We start from the raw sequence: 22,969 nt of genomic DNA, 5'->3' as shown, positions 1-22,969 counted from the left end.
TCGAAAATTTCAAATAATCTAAATATTAAATTGATCATTTCTAAATGAAAACTAATACTATAATAAATTAAAATTTTAATTTGCTTTGCAATCGCTTACCACATTCTTCAGTAATTTATAGATGTAAACATACTCACGCTCAACATCTATGATGAAATTTGATTTTGAGTCGAAAATAAGTTTGCTACAATATTAGTAGTTCTTGTAGAACATTTTATAGAAGGTATTATAAATAATAGAACATGTTACGCTTTAATTGGTTAAATTTCATTGGTCCTTTATATAAATAAAGAATATTTTGTACAAAAAAGGTATTTTATTAAAATTTGACTAGCCTAATAATTCCAAACGGTTTTTTTTAATTCTAATGTATCGTTTCTGTGATTGATAGTTAATTATTTAAAATATAAAAATGTAAAATACAACACTATTAATATGCAAGATGTCCAGTGAAATATTCAATAAATTTTGGTCACATATTTAGCAGTTTATCTTGAACAAAAAACATTATATAAATCACAGACTTTCTTCATTTTGAAAACAAAATTAAATACTAGAAAATTTACATCACTGTCCCAATAAATAAAAAATCGACAATTCAAATAGTAAGTACTTGTATGATTAAAGTAGATGCTAAATTTGAAGTTGAAGCCATTGTTGCATTTCAGGTATACTCAGCATATTATTTTTGATATAATTAACTAACAAAATGAAATAAATCTATAACGTGTAGAATATTTTCTGTGTAAAATAATTTGCTGAACACACAGCTAAAGTTAGTTGAACATCTTGCTGGGCTTCTTGTACATATTGCGAGTGGAGCAATTTTTGTGAAAAGGCTTTAACGTTCAATTTTTACTGCTTTAATAAGGCAGATCTTAATTGAAAATTTTTCAATCTATTACGTTTATAAAAAATTATGTTACAATAATACGATATTATTTTGGTTTGGTTTCCTGATCATTTACATATCTTATATAAATTTCAGTTTCATCTTTCCCACCTGGTGGAATTTCAGTTTCATTCAGATATGACACTCCTATAGCAAGCACAGAACCATCGTGACTAAAGCTAAGTGCAGCGACGCCAGCATTATATCTATGAAACTGACATAAACGTTTTTTATTAAAACCATCCCAAATATTAACGTATCCATCTGAGCCACCAGTTGCAAATGTATTATATGTAGAATGAAAACTAATAGCATTCACAGGGTATATATGTTCCACATTATTTTCTTTTATCCTGTGACATTTAAATGCATATTTCTTTTTTTGTGCTTCTGGTGTAGTGTCAAGATATTCGACTGCTACACGACCTTCTATACTGCTAAGAACATACCCCTGAAAGTTATTGGAATATTGAAAAACAACTTCTTTTATATGAATATTCAGTTAAGTTTTCAGAAATTATACTTACTTGTTCATTGGGAAAGCCTTTGATACAACGTGTCTGATACTTCAAGCTACTTTCACGTCTTTGGAACATACCAGCCATATTTCTGAGATCCCAAATACAAACTTTTCTTTTGGCAGTACCTACTACAAATTTATCTCCACACACAGACAATGCTAGGACAACATCTGGTTGTAAATAACTACCTACACAAGTGGGTGTTCTAGGATCCCAAAGTTTTACTGCTGCATCCCAACCTCCCGTTAATATTGCATTTACTGCAGCACAATACTCAATTTTCCTAATTGGTTTATCATGTGTTCCCATTACCGATTCTATAAAGATACGTATATTAGCAATATTTAATAAATGTGCAATGCAAACAGGACATAAATAATTATTTGTACCTGTATTACTATTGATATCATACATTTTTAATGTATTTCCCAAACCTCCGCTATATGCATGAACAGCATCCTGTATAAAAACAACTATCGATTATGGCATTGCAAGTGAACAGAAAATCAAATTGGATTACAAAAATAATTAATACCATTTAACAATAACATCAAGCATAAAATCAATAAAACTATAGTACAAGTATGTATAGCACTACGTATGTGTAAAAAATACATATAATTTTGTTTCATTTCCTTAACTGTCATTTTTCTTACCACAGAAAACTTTAACTTACATTATTCTGTCAGTGTTATACTTTTTTTTTCTTTTGCTCTTTTTCTGTTTCAAGTAAACATAAGTGCAATAACTCATTTATCTCTACAATTAATGCACTGTTATGTGGAAAACTATCAATTGAAAAGACTGATGAATTCGTGATTACCTGAAATGCAACGTCTAGAACCGGCAAATCATGATTATATTTTAATCTCATAGTATTAGCATGAATATCATACAACCGCACTGTACTATCCCATGAAGAAACAAGAAGAAATTGTGTTGAATTCGGTCCAAATTCAACCGCCGAAATTGCATCGGTCGGAGGAGATTTTATTTTAAATTCTGTCCGAGACTCCATTCTTTAAAAAAAAGAAACCACAATAAAATCTATGAAAATCACGTTAAATAATACACATAAACATAACCTATACGCAGTAAAACAAAGACATACTTTAAAAGAGGATGTACTAACTTAAGAATATATTTATTCGAAGCAGCGATAGATTTATTCGAGCCTTAATATTAATATATTGAGTCTCAACTAATTCAAATGTAATGTAATTATCTCAAAACAAGTCGAGATATTCACTTCTACATATGTATGTATAACGTAACAGAACACGTAAATACATATAATATATAATATCTCTAATTCAAGAACCATATCCAGGAGCAACGACGTTCTTGAATCGAGAGAACGCAACGAATTGCTGCGCTTTGATTGGTTGACGATTCACAGCTGAACAGTGCTGCCCTCATAGTCAATGACAAAGCAAGAAATAGCGAGAGAGTAAGACAGCACGACATCAGCGCAACCACATGCGAAACGAGTCATACCGACAACCAATATAGTTTGTCTCATTTTTCCATGCTTGCGGTCCCGCTCTTCTCGCGCATCCATACACCTGGCGCTCCATCTAAAACACGCAGTGCGATATTTGACTTGTACTCTTCACCTTGTAGGATTCTCGACGTTTGTCAGCGAATTTGCAACAATGCTCATTGCACATTGAGATATGTTTCGAATGTATGTGCTTGACAATATTCCAACAAGTTGAGCAGAATAAGGTCCAACTAATTATTGCATTGACCTGAAGAAGATGAAATAGGACACATTGTAATGAATAAATGCCATTTTTAAAGAAATTCTGGTCTTTCGCATGAATAAATGCGGCTATTGAGATAGAGACAGTTCGCAAAAAACAATTTCAAAATTAAATAAATCGAAAAGTATGAATCCTACGAGGCGAAAAGTACAAATCGAATATCGCGCCGCCATCTGTGTTTCAGATGACGCGCCAGGCGTGCGGATGCGCAAAAAGAGCGAGACCGCAAGCACGGTAAAGTGAGACGGCTAGGTTTCTCGTTCGTGTGGGCACTCACCATAGAGCCCACTAAGTTCGTCAGTCTCTCTTGATCAGCTCGCATTCTCTTTTTAAAATAACTGCGTGAAGGTGGATGCGCAGTAGAATGGTGGGGATAAAAAGGTTCTTGAATTGGGAGAAGAAAAAGCTCTTGACGACTGCGTACGTGTGCACATACGGACTACACGTGTCATCAGTTTAAACGAATGTAGCGTGTATTATATAGCATGTATATTTGTGTGTAGTGCTTATATACATGTATGTACATGCATTATACATATATAAACGACATTTTATGTGATCAGTACAGTCACTAAAGTACATTGCCTTCATCTAATAATACAGTTAATTTTTAATAAATAATTCTTAAGTTGGTGTAAGCAAAATTTTCAGAGAAATGAATGTATATGTTGGTGTTGGTGCTTAGAAATTCAAATCGCAGGAAACATTAAAGACTCCATCTTTATTTTCCCGCTATGCTATTTCCGGAACACATGGTCGTTTCCTAACCGCAGTTGTGTAGAGCGTTTTCGCAGTGATATACCAATTGTTTAAAAATTGAATGGAATATTAAATAAACAAAGCATGGTAAGTAGCACAACAATTAGATCGATATTAATTTTGAATTTAACTTTTCTTCGATACTGGATATACATAATATGTTTGGCATTAATCTAATGCTAGGCAATATGACAATTGTTCAATTTTATAAATACTATATTGTAATTAAACGAAAACATTATTTCTCGATGTTGATATAAATAACTTCATATTTTTATATCATCGAATCGATAAATGTCCAGTAAATACAAAAATATAAAAAATGTTTATCAAACTATTTATAAAGACACGTGTAAAGACGTTTGAAATGCTCAATGAATGATGTTTTTATTCATCAACTCTAACCCTTAAGAATTATATATAAAATAGTAAAAATTGTATTAAATAATATGTAAAACTGAATATATACACAATGAATTATCATGTTAACAGTAATCCATATAATTGTTATTTAAATCTTTCAGTCGAAACTATTTGTACTGTTCGAGCATGCTGCTGGCTATGCTGTCTTTTCCATCAAAGAATTTGAGGAGATAGGAATGTTACTTCCACAGGTTGAAAAATCTGTCACAGAATTATCACGTTTTAATACAGTTGTAAGACTTGTTGGTTTCTCACCCTTCAAAACTGCTCTAGCGGCTTTAGAAAATATAAATAGTATTTCTGAAGGAGTTGTTCCCGAAGAATTGCTGTTATTTTTGGATTCAACTATACCAAAATCAGGAAAGAAGGACAAGGTTATTCTTGGTGTCTTGGATCCAAAACTTGGAGCTAGCATTAGCGAAGCTTTAAGTATAAAATGCGATCATACTGGTGTCATCCCAGAAATCATTAGAGGAATTAGATTTCACTTCCATAACCTAGTAAAAGGTTTTACTTCAAAAAGTTCTGGCATCGCACAACTTGGTCTTGGACACAGTTATTCTAGAGCTAAAGTTAAGTTCAATGTTCATCGTGTGGATAATATGATTATACAAAGTATAGCTTTGTTAGATCAGTTAGATAAAGATGTAAATACATTCAGTATGCGTATAAGGTAAGAAACCACAACGTATAATAGAAATAATTCTTCGACTCTAACTGATTATTGATATTTATTATAAAATGTTCCATTACAGGGAATGGTATAGTTACCATTTTCCAGAACTTGTAAAAATAGTTCCTGAAAATTATATGTATGCCAAAGTTACACAGTTAATAAAGAACAGGAAAGAACTCACAGAAGAGAAATTAGAAGCACTGGAAGAAATTGTTATGGATAGTGCTAAAGCTCAAGCAATCATTGATGCTTCAAAATCATCTATGGGAATGGACATTAGCCCCATTGATCTTCTTAATATTGAAATGTTTGCAGGACGTGTAATTGCTTTAGCAGATTACAGAAAACAATTATCAGAATATTTAAGATCTAAAATGGCTGGAGTAGCACCAAACTTGGCTACATTGATAGGTGATCAAGTAGGAGCTAGGTTAATAGCACATGCTGGATCTCTTACAAATTTGGCAAAATATCCTGCTTCCACTGTACAAATATTGGGTGCTGAAAAAGCTTTGTTTAGAGCATTGAAAACAAAAGGTAACACTCCAAAATATGGATTGCTATTCCATTCAACCTTTATTGGTCGTGCAGGTACAAAGAATAAGGGTAGAATTTCAAGATATCTTGCAAATAAATGCTCTATAGCATCAAGGATTGATTGTTTCACTGATACACCAACTAATATATTTGGTGAAAAATTAAGACAACAAGTAGAAGATAGGTTGAAATTCTATGAGACTGGTGAAATACCTAAGAAGAATATAGATGTAATGAAAGAAGCATTAGAAGAAGCTGCGCAAATATTAGCAAGCATTGAGACGGAAACGCCCAAAAAGAAAAAGAAAAAAGACAAGAAAAGAAAAAGTGAAGTTCTAGAAAATGGAACCCAAAATGGAACAGAGAACAGTACAGAAAATGGATTGGTTGAGAATGGTATGCAAGAACCATTAAAAAAGAAGAAGAAGAGAAAGTCAAAAAGTTTAGGTGAACCTGAATGAAAGATTATACATATAATCTTTCTTCAGAGTCTTTCTCCAAATTGCATTAATATACTGATTGCAATTAATTTAAGAATTCCGTAAACGATGACAATTGAATATGCATTGAAATATTGTACATATTATATTCTAATTCCAATTATAACTAAAATCTTTATAGGACTACTATTTACTTTTCTAATAATTGAAAAAACTACTTGTAAAACAATTATATAATTTGTAAACTTATTTTTCATATACTTCACATGCAATTGACTCTCTTGAAGTTTATTTAAGAAATCTGTATTATTTTACGGAAGAACTGTAAAATATAATCTTGTATGACGTAAGAAATTATAGTGTATATGTATATGTATTACGAATTATTCCCTAATTGTATTTTGATTCATTTCCTGAGAATTTCAATGTTTACAAAATTTGAAATAAATGTATATATTTTTATTTAAATTTGTAATTTTTGTGTGTGTGCGTGTGTATGTGTTGTTCATTTATTAAGTAATATATTATTAAAAAACGAAACGTATTAAAGCGGTTGATACTCAAAATTCCACACTACTAAAATGAATTTAACTTACTCGCTTTATTAAGAAAATTTCTTATTAAATTATTTATGAAATTAATATTGAACTATATTTGCATAATTTTTTAATGCTAATTTTACTAAAACTGTATGTTTCAATAATTTACATTTACTAAGTACGCGTAGCACAAATATAGATTTTTAGTATAGCAAAAGTACACATCTTCATTTCACATCAGTACGATAATGTTTTTAATGAAATTCCGTATTTATCTTTTTATGAAAAGGGTAAATTTGTAACACTAATAAAGTAATCAAGAATTATTTTTATAAAAGAACATATAAAGGAGCTTACATTTGTAAATCTCAATATATGCAATATACTTATTCCTATTCATGCATGTAGTAAAATATTTAATATTAAAAGAAATTGCGTTTGAGTTTTGTAGGAAGAGACTATAGCACAGGACAATTAATTGAACATTACTAATGCAAGGACAAGGTACTTTTTATAATGTTAAATGTGACGTGAATTAAAATAGTTCATAATTCATATTAACACCAGCACCAATGAGCATTTAATAACGATAAAATTGTGATGTAAGTATAAATACCTGAATTCATAATTACAAATATCGCGACTACTATAAACAATATTCAGTCAAGAATCGACAATAAACTATCAATTTTCATTCGCACGTATGTACCATAAGCGACATGATGACTGTCCTGAATTTTGCTAGAGGAATAATAATCTTTTTATACATAGAACGTTAAGGCATATGTAACTATGTATTCCAAACGCGCGATTAACATTGATATGTACCAGTATACATGTATTGCTTAATGATTTCAATGTAATACTTCTTATTTGCAAAATACTTCGATATAAACGCAATTATACATATATAAAGATATAACAATAAAAATTATTTTTGAAACTCTCGTAACTTGTAAGTTTTTTGTCACTTTTGTTTCATATATACATAATAAACAATTACGAACTTATAAGTACATCTGTAATATCTATATAAATGACATTAACAAAGTGTAATTAAATCAAATTTATAAATCGTACTCGTCAAATGTACAATGGGCAATATCATCGCGCGTAAATAGCATAAAAATACAATTTATTCTTAAAAAGAAACTAGTCAAGCATATTTTAAGAAGATAAACATCAATTTTCTTTCATTGTATTTATCAAGTTTAAAATTAATATAAATTTTTAAGTATTTACTTTTTTTACCAATGTTATACGTAAAAAAATTTATAAAATTTATTTACTAAACAAAGGAGAGAGAGAGATTTTTAATTTTCATGATTCTACTTTTTATCTGTTTCATCAGTTTTGACTTTATAAAGGCCTCTGTAATTCTAAACGGTAATCGTGCCTCTGTATGTTCAAGCGGCTTCAATGATAGTAATATCACGCCTACTCGTATTGACTATAATTGTTTATGTTTGTACAATAATACACACGTGTATGTACATATACTGATACACATACCTATGTATATTTTAATACTTTAAAAATATATTCCCATCTACATCAAACATTTTGTTTCATATAAAATGCTCAAATAATGGAAAATGTAAAGGATTAGTTTCTCCCTTACAAGATTCAGTCTCTGATACTCGCATAGAAACCTGTAAGTAGTTCCACATCAAGTTTATGGTAATTTAAACAGAAGTTGACATAATAACTTAACAATAAAAATGTTCGATCATCTGTACTATATATATTATTACTTATAATACATGTTCTATGAAAGCAATGGCTTGCCTATATCATTCATTCAAGAACACGTGTGAATATAAACCACTTTGCTGCAAATCCTGAAATAATTTCTAAATTTTTCTCCCCTTATAGCATACATAACAAAAGCTTATAGTATCTATTTGTTAAAATATAATCGATACATAGACTTTACTGCTAAATACATAATGTATATAAAATATATATATACCATTGCAAATAAAAAGTAACGAATACAGCATGCAGACAAAATTTGCAACATCTTTTCATTATTAAATACTCTATAACAAACCATTCCATAATGTATTTCAGTATCATGCAGCAAAGATTTATGGAATCATTGCTAATAAACAGCACACATAAAGAAAATACGACTTAATACTCCGATATAATTAATACTTAACTATTAATAATTATCTTTCTTTCATCATGATAGTTACGTAAACAATTATTCGGAAAGATATGCATTTTTTAATTGTTAGTAACAAGTAACTAAGGAAGTGCTATTTAGTATCGTTACTTTCTTCGCTTACTTTATATATATAAAAAATTTCTAGAATATCATTCAATCACAAGGATGATTAAATTTTTTATAATTATGTAATTACATAGCTACAAACTCCTCGAATAGTTTACAATGAATCATAAACACATTATATTATTAAATCACCATGCTGAGTGGAGCGCTCGTAAAGCGCAAGAATATTCTGTTGCGCTGATTTTGTGCCTCTGTGCTTCTTTTTTGTAAAATAATAAGATCTTGTGACCTGCCTCATGCGTTTATATTCACCTATATCTCCTTACATAGTACTAAATTCATATAGTTTTGATAAATAATACTAGGTTCTTTCTCGTGCAAAATTAATTATAATAGGGAAGCACTTATCATTACCGATGTTATTGCGTCTTCGGCTCTTCTTTATAGACGAATATCATCAACGTCGAATATCCACAATAAAAAAGTGAAACGATTTTTACATTATCACATCGACAATGTAAACACAGCTTTTTAAAGGCTGCAATAATTATATTTTAACTATATTCAACCTTTGTAAAAGTATTCTCCGTTCCCTCGAAATATTAAATAACGTTTAACAGAATGTCTCATATTTTGTAGTAAATAAAAGTAGTATACTACATTCCCATAAATTTCTATAAATCACTTTCATGCATACACTCTTATAATATATTATACACGTAAGGCATAATCCTGATTCGTCGCAAAATTCAATTTACATTATGTATAAAATGTGTAGGACAAGTCTGTCTGATTTGTTCCCGCATAATTTGCAAATAACGTAAATATTCGTTATAAAAGTGCAATATTCATATTGCGGAATGTTACTGAGAACATATATTATGCTAGAAATATCACTTTGACAAATACATGCTCACAGATATATTGAAACTTAATTGATCTATACAGCTGCTCTTAAAGTTTTATCTAGTCATGTAATTTATTTAGCACTCGTTATGAGTATATATATATATGTATTACCTTCATCAGTAAATTGCTTTTCATGGTTCTAATTACTAGATAAAAGAAGAACAATAGCAACATAATTCATGTAAATAGTATGTGAACTATTTAACTAAAAAATTTGAAATACTTCCTTCTGAATTATTTGTGAACACATGATTATATTCAATATATTTTACTGATCTTATTTCTTTCACATTTATGTAACGCAATTGTTTACAGCTGCACCCTGTATATAATTAGATTGCTCCGCCCAGAAAATAGAAAATTTATTTTAACTCCAGTTTATGCCTTTTAGTTTCACTAAAGTTAGCATTCATTTATTTAAATGTTCATTGAAATGCTGGAAAAAATGCTGGATTTGCTTGTTGTTGTTTTGGCTGTTGTGGTTGAATCATAGGTGATGTATATCCCATTGTTGGTGATGCTAGAATGATTATATTGAAAATGTTTAAATAAATTATTTTCTTAACAATTTATCATGCAAGTGATATACTAGCCATATATTTTAATTGTAAAATTATCTTGAAAAATAAAATTGTAATCTATGTATATATAGTTTAGTTATAATACTTGTATATGACACTAGGTTATCAAAAGTTTAATGTATTGCTACAAATTTAAAATATGTATGAAATAACTCGATCATTCTTTAAATTATATTAATAAACAATGAATTTTATACATTTTATGAATCACTTACTTATAAGTGTAACTTGATGCTGTGGACTATTTGTAGCCATTTGATTCATTGTGGGTGCAGGTCCTGTTTGTTTTGCTTTACTTCCCATTATATTGTCAAGATCTATGTTCAATCCTGACCCAGCCCATGTAGATCCAACTTGTACAGGCAGACTGCTTGAAATCTGGTATGATGTTTTGGAATTGCTTGTCGTAGGGGTAAGAAGATTTGTAACTGGTGTTAATCCAATGGATCCTAAATGTGACATTCGTTTCAGTTGTAATAATATATTCGTTTTGTTATTACTTTATTGTATTCATTCATGTTTCTTATAATAGCTTAATAATGTGTTAAAAAGGTAAAAATATTTAAAAGTTAATAATATGTAAATTTGTTTATTTAATATAATGAATTTTTCGTTTATTTAACATAAACTATACTAGGGTATTACAATTTTTTGAAAGATCAATCGTTTTAACTTTAGTTATTGTAATTTATATCGCGATAAATAATAAGATAAAATAGAAGAAATACTTGAAAATTCGTACTGAAATTCTCGAAAATAAGTAAGTGTTTTATTAGAGTTTACTATCCTTAGCTAAATGTAGTATCCATAATGGAATTAATCAAAGATATCGCGCTGGCACCTAAGGTTCTACATTCTGTATCATGATCGCCAGTAATTACATTCTGGGATGAATAGAAAAGCCATGATCTTATTTCAATAACAGTATCCAATAGTTCATTTATAACTGTATCTTGTGGTACTGCAATAAGAACAGCTATAATATTTTCTATTACTGCTACTCTAACTTTCGCTTCATTATGATATCGTAGGGTCCATGATACTTCTAACATTTCTTTACCCATTTTAGAAGCTAATAAACAATTTTGTGATGCTACCATTATGGTTGATAATGTTTTCAAATATCGAATCAACAGAATATTCTCTTGATCTGTAAATATTTGATTTCCACTACTTAAACAAGTGTTTTGTTTACCAAAACCATACATGAGCGGATAGAAAAACGAAGACGCAACATTTCCAAATTTATTTTCAAATGTTTTAGGAGATTTTGGGCTATGTATATATCTTCTTGTATTTTTTTCAATCCTTTTATCAACAATTTCTCGCCAATCGTACTCAGTTTCATTATTAGATTTTTCAAATTCCTCAAAGTCATCGCTATAAAGTACCTTGTACTGTTGACTTCTTTCAGTATTAATCAACAAAGATACTTTGTTCGAAGTTCCTTTCCTTTTTGGTTTAGATACTATTTCAGGAAAGTTATATTTTTCGGCTTTAATAACTGGAATACTTGATAATCTTCTTGCTGATTCAGCTAATACATCTAAGAAGAATAATCGTTGACTTACAGAATATTTATTCACTTCCATGTAAAACTGTTCACACAGATATTTAGCACATTCTTTAGGATAAATGGTAACTATAGCTATACAAGACTTGAATCGTAATACATCGAAGTCTTTTACATAACTAGATTCTTGAAGGGTAACAAGGAGCTCAAGCAATTCAACAGCAAATGTTACATCATCACCTGGCAGTTGTGCTAATATTAATTCTTCACAGACTTTTAATGATTCTGAAAAAATGTCCGGATTTGTGGAGCTTTTTTCGTTTATTAAATTATCACGTAAATCTCGTAAATAGGCTGGCCGTAGTTTTTCACTCACTTTAGTATCATGAGACATATCGTATGGTACTAAGTCATCGTCACTATCTAAGTCCGAATCAATGTTATCGTGTTTGATTATTTCACTATTTTCTTGAGTTTCTTTATAGGAACTATCTGGTTTTTCACCATTTTCACCATTATCGTCATTAATAGCTTTTATATTCTTTTTAGGTAAGAGATTACATTCTATGCCCAGTTCATACAACTTCATATCACCTAACGTGTCCAATTCAGTATCATCAAGAATTAAGTTATTTACTTCTGCATGTTTCTCTATTTCTGAACTTTCAGTTATTATACCTACTGCTTTTATAGATTGAACCAATTCTATTACCTCAGCGGGCATATTTCCATAATCGAAAGAAAGTTTCGGTGCTTTGTCTGATTCAGATAATTCTTTACTCAAAATTTCACCAATACACATTCCTATTACTCTTAAAATAATATGTGTATTTTGAAAATGAACTGATACACCAGAAAGTAGCAACATCTGAATATTATCTTTGTCATCCCTACTTAAATAATCCTTTGATTTCCTCAAACACATAACAATCAATTTTGAAATATATTTATGTTGTTCGACAGAAGTATGATTCAAAGCACTTTCGTTGCCCCAAATTTCTATAAGTCTAATTAACAATTCAATAAGAGTACGATCTTGATCTAAAAATTGGGATAAGTATGAAGTCAAATTTATGATTACTTTCTCGTCATCATAGTATGCCATTAATGGAATTTTTTTTGTCAATATATATTTCCAATTTGAATTTGATAGTGCATCTCCAAAAACTGGATATACACCAAATTTTATATCACAGTGCATTAAAAATGATAATGCTATTGGCCCTATACTCAATGTATCCAATTCCTTCAATATATTCTGTATTAAATTTTGTTCATTATATTTATTTTGAAAACACCATTGCGTTAAAATAGTGATAAGAGGCAACATATTTTCTGGTCTTGCAACGATTACTAATTTACTGATGAGCATTGTTAACGGTTTAGTATCTACATTAATACCATGTCGTAACCCAGTATTTATGAAGGATATTACACGAGATATGTGAAAATTTATAATTTTAAAATATGTTTGAGGAAGAAAACTGTCCAGTGTTTTGCACTTTAGTTTATTAGCTACCCGATTAGGTAATGAAATTAGAATTTGCACAGTATCGTGCCAGGTTTGATCTAATTCCACTTTTTGCCTTATATTTTTTGGTTTAGATTTGCATGCATCGATTATTCCAGAGAACAAAAAGTCACTTTTTACTAATAATTCTAAAATTATAGTAATTGTATGAATTTTGTTCTCGGCATCGGTATCGTTTAGTGCATCAATTAAAACAGATAAAGTTTCAGCTAAAATTGGTAATGTTGCACCGTCGATAACTATCAATTGTTTAAGTAACGGATCTAATGTATTATTCTGTAATGGCCAACTGGAGTCAAACATTTGGATAATTTCTCCTAAAATTTTTCCATGCAACATACAATCAATTTCTGAGTCAAAATCAAGATTGCTGTATTTTTGTGGCGTGAGTGGGCCTGGTAAGAATTTAATGTATTCAGAAATATTCAATTTCAGTTTTTCCAAACTGTTTTGACTTTTGATTGAACCCATCTGATATAATTCTTCCAAAAGTTGGTTTGTAGCATGGTTTGAAAGACTTTCAGCTGAAGTGGTGCTTTCTTCCGTCTCGAAAGCTGCAATGAAAATTTCTCTTGGGGGCATTATATTATCTTTAAAGATAATCTATTCTTTTAATTTTCAAAGACAAAAACCTTTTTTATAATTACTAATACATGCTAAATTCTTAACTTCATGATTCAGTAATACTCTATATGATTACAATATCTAATATCATTAAAATATCAAATGTATGAAACGATTATTATATCCAAATCAATTAATTTTAATTTTAATTAAATTTGATTAAAAAATGATCTCTGTAATATTGAAATTTTACCTATAATTATCTATAAAGAAAGATCATTAAAATATTTCAACTCTTTTTAAATGCAAAATTTAAAGGTTTGAATTGACTCTCTCTTTCCATAGTTCTACATGTTTTACATTATATGACCTATCAGACCATTGTAAGACTTATGTATACTATCAGAGATACAAAATATATCTTCAAGTATTATTGAATCATAAAATTCGGAATGTCCTGATAATAATTAAACAGTGCTTACCTCCTTGACTAGCTGCAACGGGAGAACTCACATTTGTAAAGAGATTGGAATTATTGATATTATTCAGTTGCCGGTCAACAGGTCCACTTGACATAGAATTTACAGTGTCTAAATCTGATAACAGATCTGTATTTGAAGGCGCTATAAAAAAAATTAAATTAATATTCATGAAGTAAATAAAAAAAAAGAAAATAATTTAAAATTATTCATAACGTACCAGCATTATTATTCAGCATCTGTTGATTATTGAGCACTTGTTGATTTAAACTATCAAACAAATTACTATTCGCATTGGGATTCTGAGGCATTGAATTTGCGGAGCTCGCAGTTGTTATAGGTGCGCTAGCTGACTGCGTATTGATAAACATGGTATTATTGGCGTTATTAATCGCTGAATTATTAATATTTGGTACTGTTGCTCCCATTAAATTCATTTGAGCCTGTGGCAATTGTGATTGTACAGCAGGATTAGATATCGTTACAGATGAGGTAAACGCAGACGTAAAATCCGCAAATTCGTCATTAGTGTCTTTCGTTTTTACAGTAGAGCTTCCAAACGCACTAGTGAAATCTCCAAAATCTGTGTTAGCATTTTGACTTTGTACACCAGGTTGAATGTTCGCTCGTGGATTAAAATCCTCATCTTCATCAACTGTTGTTTTAATATTATTCTCATTTTGAGAGTCAAAAATATCGTTTAAAATATCGTTTTTACTTTTTTGCTTGATAGGTAAAGTTAGGGAGCTATTTTGTAATCCAGATATACCATTCTGTAAATTAATGTAGTTTATAAATATTTCTATTTATTAAAATCTGCAACTAAATTTAATTTCTCCGGTCCAAGATCATTTACTTACATTGGATTGTTCCTTTCCATAATTTGCAGCAGCACCTAGATCTACTTTTTTAATAGTTCGTGGAAATCGTGCTGGTGAAGCATTCGTGGAAGCAGCAGATACAGTACTAATTTTATTAACATGGTCTGAATTTTCCATGGTGTCTCTGTATTCTCTACCACCTCTCTTTGGATTTGGATGAACATCGTTATCTGAATCTTCTCTTTCACCATCATCGCTACAGAAAAAAGAGAATAATATCAGAAAAAGTTAATGAACATAAAAATCTCAACAATTAATACTTTCTTAATTTATGTAGTATACCTGTTATTTGTATCTTCGAAACCTTTACTACGATTTTCTCTATCCCAATCATTGTATGCGTCTATACTACTTTTTCCCCATTTCGGGCTATCTGTCCACCTATCACCACCACCAAATCGCATACCCATCGCTTCACTCGATAATCCCACATATTTATCCTTGTTCTTCTTGGCTTTCTTTCTCTCTTCTCTTAATTTATCATCATCTTGGATGAAGTCAATTAGTTCTCTAACTTTATGTCTTATGTTAATTCCCTGATCTTTCCCAAACTCATCGATACAAGTATAATTTTCTAATGATCTGAGATCATAAATATGTTCTCTAGACGATGTCACCACTCTTTCTGAACCATTGCGTACTAGGTAATTCAAAAGTAAAAGAGACTGCAATAAAGAAAATGATTATTTAAGAACAAATGAATAATATATAGAAGGAATAGAGAGAGAGAGAGAGAGAGAGAGAGAGAGAGAGAGAGAGAGAGAATGGAAATCGTAGTACACTCAAAACGAAAACTCAATATGAAAAAATATAATTTTCGAAATGTAGATTACTTACTCTCTTTTATTGTATTATGCAAATTTTTACACATATTTTGTTTTAATTGTATAATATTTTAAAGGTCTCCTATAGATATATTTGCTATTTGACTTTTTAAACAATGCTTTACCTACATACATGTTACGTTACTCTACCCACATTACTATAAATGTTTATATACATTAGGATTGACAGAAGCAATAAAGAAAGCAAAGTAATATTTAATGATTTTTCAAAACTGATTTTTTCGAAAATAAAGTCATAAATAAAAAAATTTCATATCACAATTTTTAATGATATTTTTACTCTGTTTCAATAGTATTACAATTTCCATTCTGTATAAACAAATTAAAATGAAATTTAACGTTTAATACGGTACACGTTATATTACAATCAATTTACGTAATGAATTATTTTACAATATAACTAAATGTATATACATAGACTACAAACAAGCATACCTTGTAAGTTCGACGCCAATTTCGTTTTTCTTGCAACATCCGTTTCCACAACATGGACATTACGTCGGGAAATTGCTCGTATGTGAATGTAGCCTGAGCCAGTTCTTGCATCATTGCCCCTGAAGTATTGCAAGCAACACAATTAATTTCACCATACATCGAACTGGATAAAAGTGCAAGGGTGTAGACCAACATTATTATAAATGCACTCTTTTAATTAGAATATGAAACTTAGTACTGTATACGACTTCAATTAAAATAAGTATTCATTTCACGCAAAACGAATTGTTGCCTTTCGAAAGTAAAATTCATACCAGTAGGACCCCACGCATCATCGTTTGTTGCTTCTCGAACTTTGGCCTCTGTTTCCGTATAATTCATTACCACATTGGTCCTGTAAAATTATATTTTATTTCGTTAACAAGTTGCAATAATTACAGCTTTCAATTATCAGTGAAACTGTGGAGAACAACGTATATGCCGCTGCTAATGACTTCGATGTAAAATTACTTTCACTGTTTGCGTGCAGACAGTACAAACACCTGCTAATTGCGCAATAATTTTACGCCTCTGCTCGAACAGAATACTTTTATACGTTCAATTTCCAGTACCGCTCGCTGGAAACTATCCTTATACAATTTTGTTTTCGATCCCATCGTTTTATTACAAGGACAAAATTTATTATTATCGTAATAGGGTTTGCTCGATATCCCTGCATATGTAAGGAAATTATCCCCAATATGAAACCACATCTAAAACAGGTCAAACCCCCATATTCCGGTCACTGGTTCCATTAAAATTGCACATGGTATATTTATATCACATACAAGCTATTTCTGTAATGCGTGATCAAATTGCATTAAACTACCTGGTATTCCATATCGATATAAAAGTAATTTCAATGACTACACACTTTCCGAGTTTTCATTAAAAAAAAAAAAAGAAAAAACAAAATTTGTTCAAGTTGGATAGAGCGGTCAGTAGAGAAAAAACGTAAACAATAGTCACTTTTATCAATATTTTATCTCAAGTTGTTTGTATCCTGAAAGCAAATCAAAAAATATCAAATACAGTTTTCAGATTTATCAGTTTATTCGCAGTAAATTCTTTCCCTTAACATACATGCGCGATCAAATAATTTCTCGAAAGGTCATTGATACATCTAATCGATGTGTAAATATTTGTAATAAAAAGGGGAAACTCAGCCGATATTTTCAAGGCTCTTCTCTCGTAGTTAACAAATGATTTTTCAAATGATTTTACTAATAGAACAAACGCCTTGAAATCTTATTCGTGTTTTTATGGCAAACCAACAGCAATATGATTACAAAAACGTGCGAGAAAAGATGTACTATGTACCATGAAGCACCATAGCAACATCACGTATCGTATCGGAATATCGTATGTATGTACTTCACAGTAGTCGGACGCAGTGCTACACCTGTCGTTTTGTTCAACAGTAACAATTGTCACGTATCGGTACGAAGTGAATGCATGGAAAACATGAAACTTACATTCTGTCGCATAATACCTTTATGGACACCTGCCTATCCCTCTCCTATTTAAATGAAGCTTGTAACATAGAAGTGAAGTGAACACGAATGATCACGAACGTATTTCAGGTGTCTTCTTTCCAAAACGAATCGTAATCAAGTACACAAATAAGCAAATTTGTAAGATTTTTGTGCATTTATTAGCAAATTAATGGAATTCAAAATAACGTTTATATTAATAATAACGAATAATATATGTATTCTGTTTTGGAAGATATAAATTTACGTAATTTAATAGTATAAAAAGGTCAAACATTCGTATCATTCCTATTTAAATGAAGCTTGTAACATAGAAGTGAAGTGAACACGAATGATCACGAACGTATTTCAGGTGTCTTCTTTCCAAAACGAATCATAATCAAGCACACAAATAAGCACATTTGTAAGATTTTTGTGCATTTATTAGCAAATTAATGGAATTCAAAATAACGTTTATATTAATAAAAACGAATAATATATGTATTCTGTTTTGGAAGATATAAATTTACGTAATTTAATAGTATAAAAAGGTCAAACATTCGTATTATGCAAACAGTTTTGCATTCACTGTTGCCCGAATTGCTTTAAATGGTTGGTCATGGTCAAATAAATAATGAATGGTAACATTCCCTTTTCAGTTTCCAAAGAATCGTATCGCTTACGTTCAAGGTCTTATGTAGCAGGCATATCGAGTACAACACACGGGACCTACAAAAAACTTAGAGCCTACGAACAACAAATTTAAGGACGTATAAAACTAAATGTGTTTTAAGTTTACAAATGCAACAGACTACGGTAAACAGAATTTTTATCTATAAAATCGGATAAATTGTCTGGTCATGGCGTAAGATAGCGTCAGAATTTTCAAGAAAATATTCCATAAATAGTAGTTCCAAAACCGTTTGTTCTACATTGTTGAAAAAGAATGAAGACATAAATATTTAGCAGTTATAGATAAAAACGTTGGTAATTCCCTTCCTTCAAAGATAATGCAGAACGGCAAACCGAGATAAGTTTATACATACGTAAAATCCGCAATAACACTTCGGTTTTGACGGTTATACTTTATAAGGCCTTATCACAAGATATTCATAAATAATTTTATGATCACATCTTGCTCAAATTTATCTTCTTCGAATAAGTTTCTGATAAGAAACGACATTTTGACATCGATTCTCGGCATCAGTTTCGAAATGACGTGTTTCGCTAAAGGTAAAAGCATTGCTCCTCAAATACATATTATATTACCGCTTGGAAATATTTAACCAAGATAAAAAAACATCTTTATCTGTTTTGTGTAAAAAGATATACGAATAGAATGTAAACGTGAGCGTGTGTAACTTAATGATAATAATAATAATTATTATTATTAAGATTACTGTGAGTGTATAATATTGGATTCTACATACAAGAAAACATTAAGGCGTAAGCAACGTATGTATATAATTCAGGTTTCCTTTTTATAGGTTATACGTTGATTACTGTTACAAAAATAAATATCTTGTACGAAAAAAACCAGCGTTGTAATAAATCACCTCTTTATTGGACACTATGAATATTTAACAAATTATACGAAGTGAATGTATTCGTCAAAAAAAAAAGGTTATCTGAACAATCTATGCAATTCATATTTACAGGAAACATAACTGACTAAGTACATAATTTACAATAAAATTGCTTACAATCACATATAGTCAATCAATGATAGAGCTATGCAGCAATTAGCAAGAGCTTAAAAATATAATCGCTCGTGGGAACCTCCTATCAATTAAAATAACAATTGTGGTTTGAATCAGGGTCTTCGCATGGTCGTCTGTGGATTGGATTTGTATTCAGAAAGCCCTGTTTGAGATAATGGTGCTCTTCCGCTTCTCAGTTTCCACGGATCGTAAAGAACCTCACATTTCCGATCGTAACTACGATAAAACCTGTGACTATCATTTTAACCAAATAATATAAGTAAATGATAATCGTATATTTTATAACAATGTCCTGACGTCGTGTAGACATTAATAAAAAGAGATCAACGGATTTGCAGTAACGAATAGTATAGGCAAGACTGGTGTTTGAGAACCACTATTTAACGCAACACTACACCATACACGCATACACGGTGTATGTGCAAGAACCGGTGCCGTCACTACACTAAGCATATCCTATGATTATGCACAAAAAAGGAAGGCCAAACGTTCATCGAAACGTGACATTCTTTTCGCTTTCAATTTTCATGAATATTTTTCCCGCGCATCACTCGCAATCGGAACTCCGTGAAAGTATAATTTAATGGCAAGCGTGGAAATCGCGCAAGAATGCATTACGTCCTTCCATATGTGAATTGAAAAATATAAACAAAGTAATCGATTAAGTAAAAATCCCAGAATCCTCTTCGACAATTGTTTTGTTACAAACTATTACGTAATAATGGTTTTAATGTTTTACGTATTGCTACAAATACGTCCTCATAATTACTAAGAAAATATCACACGTTTCCGAACTTCCGGTTTCTTTTACCAATACGTACTGTACAATCGTGTCGAAATGTTTTTATTAAAGAAAACAGCTATTACGTCAATATAATCCATTTTATTACTTCTTACGTCTTCGATGTTCTCTGAATTAGCAATCTTACGTAGTGTAGAAAATAACCTGTTTTTAAACTTGTTAAGCAACTTGTCTGTTTGTTTTAATTCTTTTCATAGGCAATTTACTTTTTGTTGTTGCCGTGTTCCATTTGACAAGAGAATGAATTTAATTTCGTTGCAAATATGGCAAAAACACACTTCTTCGCTTATTTTCTAAAAGCTCTTGATAAATATTGTTTGTTAATTAATAGCCGAAGAAATTGTTGTTAATAATATGTAACTGACAAACAACTTGACTTTTGAAGTATAGCAGAAATGGTAAATAATAAAAGGAAATGACGAGATAGATATGAATATGTGAATGATAATACACAGACTGTCGCTAATAAAATGTACAGTAAAAAGAATATCTAAATTACTTTATCTTTTAACAGCAGCACGACATTGCTTGATACCATATAAAAAGAAGTTCCCTGTTATCTGACCCAGAAATTTATACTCGATCGAATAATTATCTGTCGATAATTTGTTCAACTAATGAGATTACATATATGTATAATCATTATAAAAATTCTTCTGAAAAATCTCTACAGGAATAAGTTCATAAAAACCTTGAATTATTTAGATTTTTACTAAATGCAAAAAGTAAACTTCCAGTATGAGATCGCAAAGGCGTAAAGTGACTTATCAAATAATTTAGAGAAGGTAACCAACAACGAACTCACAAGACAAATCGTGCAGCATATTAGTGCAAGTAGAGTGGAGTGCGTCGAAAAAAAGTAAAAGCAAGGTTAGATCGCGTGTAACTGACTTAATCATACTTACGCCTTATCCATTAACTCCCGTACTTTCCACATGTTCATCATTGTGCTTCACACTTTTCACCAAACGTAATATGCGATTACCACGAGAAAACTACGGAACTTGCACCGATAAATGTTCACCAGATGTTTTTGGGAGCATTTGATTTCGCGACGGCGACGGCGAACGAACGTCACCAGGCGGTAGCCATGTTATCCCTTCCACGTTCTATTAAACTAATAATCGTCACAGGTGTTTTAAGTCTGCCAACCTCACTTTTTGTTATCACAAGTATTCTTATCAAATTTTTTATTAGCTTTCCACGGCGGGTATTGCGTGGTGCCTAAATACCAAAATGTACATAGAATCGTTCAGATAGTCGGGATAAATTGGTTGCAATTCAATCCGATGAAGCTCAGAATGCGTTCACCTTTATAAAACTAAGGCATATTAATATTACCCAGTCAGTTGTCAAGCAAATTATGTCACGCTTGCACTTATTGTTAGTTATTTAAAAATGAGACTGTCATTCTTTGCATTCGGTATGTTTACGTTGTATTTAAATATAACATACATTTGAATTGCTGCCAACTGATTATTTAAAAACTGACGACAAGGATTCATACTTCATGTTTCATATTGTTTAAAATCATACAGTAGATTAAAAATTTATAGTAAATTTATAATAAATTCAAGTTTATTTATTAAATAGAGTGTTTGATGTTTGGTAACTAATCCCTTAAATATTTTTGTATTCTTCATTACATATGTACATAACTTTTAACTTTACATATGTATTTGTTTAGTATCAATAATTTCTCAAATAACTAGAATTGAAAATTATTGGAAACAAGTAAAATGCAAATCTATTGTTATTTAGACATTGTTACTTAACAATCGTACATACATAATTCCACGAACTAAATATCAATTAGAAAGTTATTTTTATTATGTTAAATACAATAAGATGCTGTAGTACTGTCTGCCGATAAGGAAAATTTTGTGACACGGAAAAAGGCAAGAGTTATTCCTTGCATATCCTGATTAATTAAGATTATTATTTCAATTGACAACAAAAATACATACATCTAACAACTAACTAACTAGTAGCTCATAATAAAACCCGAACATTTACATTTTTACATTTCATGAAGCGATCCATAATCTAAGGAACAGATTTAAACGAAATATAAAATATTGTTCGAATTTGTATCAATTCATCAAAAACAAAATTAAAATTTGTTTATATCAAAAACATTAAGATTTCAAAATAGAAGTTTTAAAAGTGTTGGAAATTACATAACCTCAAACTGAAACTCGGACAATTGGTAATACTGTTCGTTCACACAACGTAGGGAATCCCCAATTCATGTTGCTGCACGATAGTACATACATATTGTACTTGTGTATGCATATTACATTAAATTGAATGAGTTCTGAAGTGACGTTACTGATGAGTCTATTTATCGGTACATGTCCACTGACCCTTTTCTTTCTACAACATGTGCACGTAAAAAATGCTGC

The 22,969-nt window shown here is 30.4% G+C and overlaps 3 protein-coding genes across 6 annotated transcripts; 1 reads left to right on the top strand and 2 right to left on the bottom strand.

The window, feature by feature from the left end:
- Positions 1-245: 245 nt before the first annotated feature.
- Bub3 (mitotic checkpoint protein Bub3) lies at positions 246-7,305 on the bottom strand. Of its 3 annotated transcripts, none has more exons than XM_076521212.1 (5): positions 7,170-7,305; positions 2,237-2,432; positions 1,803-1,872; positions 1,420-1,730; positions 246-1,343 (listed from the first exon to the last, which is right to left on the bottom strand). In XM_076521212.1, the coding sequence occupies exons 2-5, from the start codon at positions 2,429-2,431 to the stop codon at positions 939-941; spliced, it is 981 nt and encodes a 326-aa protein (XP_076377327.1). In that variant the 5' UTR covers position 2,432; positions 7,170-7,305; the 3' UTR covers positions 246-938. The 3 variants fall into 3 exon arrangements, with proteins under 3 accessions (XP_076377327.1, XP_076377324.1, XP_033340796.1); XM_076521209.1 differs by lacking the exon at positions 7,170-7,305 and adding an exon at positions 2,525-2,772; XM_033484905.2 differs by lacking the exon at positions 7,170-7,305 and adding an exon at positions 2,546-2,772.
- On the top strand, positions 3,439-6,482 carry Nop56 (Nop56 ribonucleoprotein). The gene is made up of 3 exons (XM_033484901.2): positions 3,439-4,025; positions 4,463-5,034; positions 5,117-6,482. Exons 1-3 carry the CDS (start codon positions 4,023-4,025, stop codon positions 6,033-6,035), a joined length of 1,494 nt encoding a protein of 497 aa, XP_033340792.2. The 5' UTR covers positions 3,439-4,022; the 3' UTR covers positions 6,036-6,482.
- lqfR (clathrin interactor lqfR) lies at positions 7,105-21,992 on the bottom strand. 2 transcript variants are annotated; one of them, XM_076521171.1, is made up of 9 exons: positions 21,470-21,885; positions 16,845-16,924; positions 16,531-16,649; positions 15,533-15,915; positions 15,230-15,446; positions 14,590-15,142; positions 14,373-14,513; positions 10,498-10,731; positions 7,105-10,221 (listed from the first exon to the last, which is right to left on the bottom strand). In XM_076521171.1, exons 1-9 carry the CDS (start codon positions 21,508-21,510, stop codon positions 10,127-10,129), a joined length of 1,863 nt encoding a protein of 620 aa, XP_076377286.1. In that variant the 5' UTR covers positions 21,511-21,885; the 3' UTR covers positions 7,105-10,126. The 2 variants fall into 2 exon arrangements, with proteins under 2 accessions (XP_076377286.1, XP_033340524.2); XM_033484633.2 differs by lacking the exons at positions 7,105-10,221; positions 10,498-10,731 and adding an exon at positions 10,856-13,880 and having other exon boundaries at positions 21,470-21,992.
- Between the last annotated feature and the right edge of the window lie 977 nt (positions 21,993-22,969).

This window comes from Megalopta genalis, chromosome 1 (genome assembly GCF_051020955.1).
Source record: "Megalopta genalis isolate 19385.01 chromosome 1, iyMegGena1_principal, whole genome shotgun sequence".
NCBI lineage: Eukaryota > Metazoa > Arthropoda > Insecta > Hymenoptera > Halictidae > Megalopta > Megalopta genalis.
Note: the sequence above shows the minus strand (reverse complement) of the source record. Positions and strands in the feature narration are given on the sequence as shown.

What these genes read in the sequence shown, in the direction of transcription:
- Bub3 (XM_076521212.1), bottom strand. Translation starts at nt 2,431, where the DNA reads ATGGAGTCTCGGACAGAATTTAAAATAAAATCTCCTCCGACCGATGCA. An exon ending in TTCTAGACGTTGCATTTCAG is followed by an intron (nt 1,873 to 2,236) that starts GTAATCACGAAT and finishes GTTTTTATACAG; the next exon opens with GATGCTGTTCATGCATATAG. An exon ending in TGATATCAATAGTAATACAG is followed by an intron (nt 1,731 to 1,802) that starts GTACAAATAATT and finishes GTATCTTTATAG; the next exon opens with AATCGGTAATGGGAACACAT.
- Nop56 (XM_033484901.2), top strand. An exon ending in ACATTCAGTATGCGTATAAG is followed by an intron (nt 5,035 to 5,116) that starts GTAAGAAACCAC and finishes GTTCCATTACAG; the next exon opens with GGAATGGTATAGTTACCATT.
- lqfR (XM_033484633.2), bottom strand. Translation starts at nt 21,510, where the DNA reads ATGATGAACATGTGGAAAGTACGGGAGTTAATGGATAAGGC. An exon ending in CGGGAGTTAATGGATAAGGC is followed by an intron (nt 16,925 to 21,469) that starts GTAAGTATGATT and finishes ATAATTTTACAG; the next exon opens with GACCAATGTGGTAATGAATT. An exon ending in GATGCTGAATAATAATGCTG is followed by an intron (nt 14,514 to 14,589) that starts GTACGTTATGAA and finishes TTTTTTTTATAG; the next exon opens with CGCCTTCAAATACAGATCTG.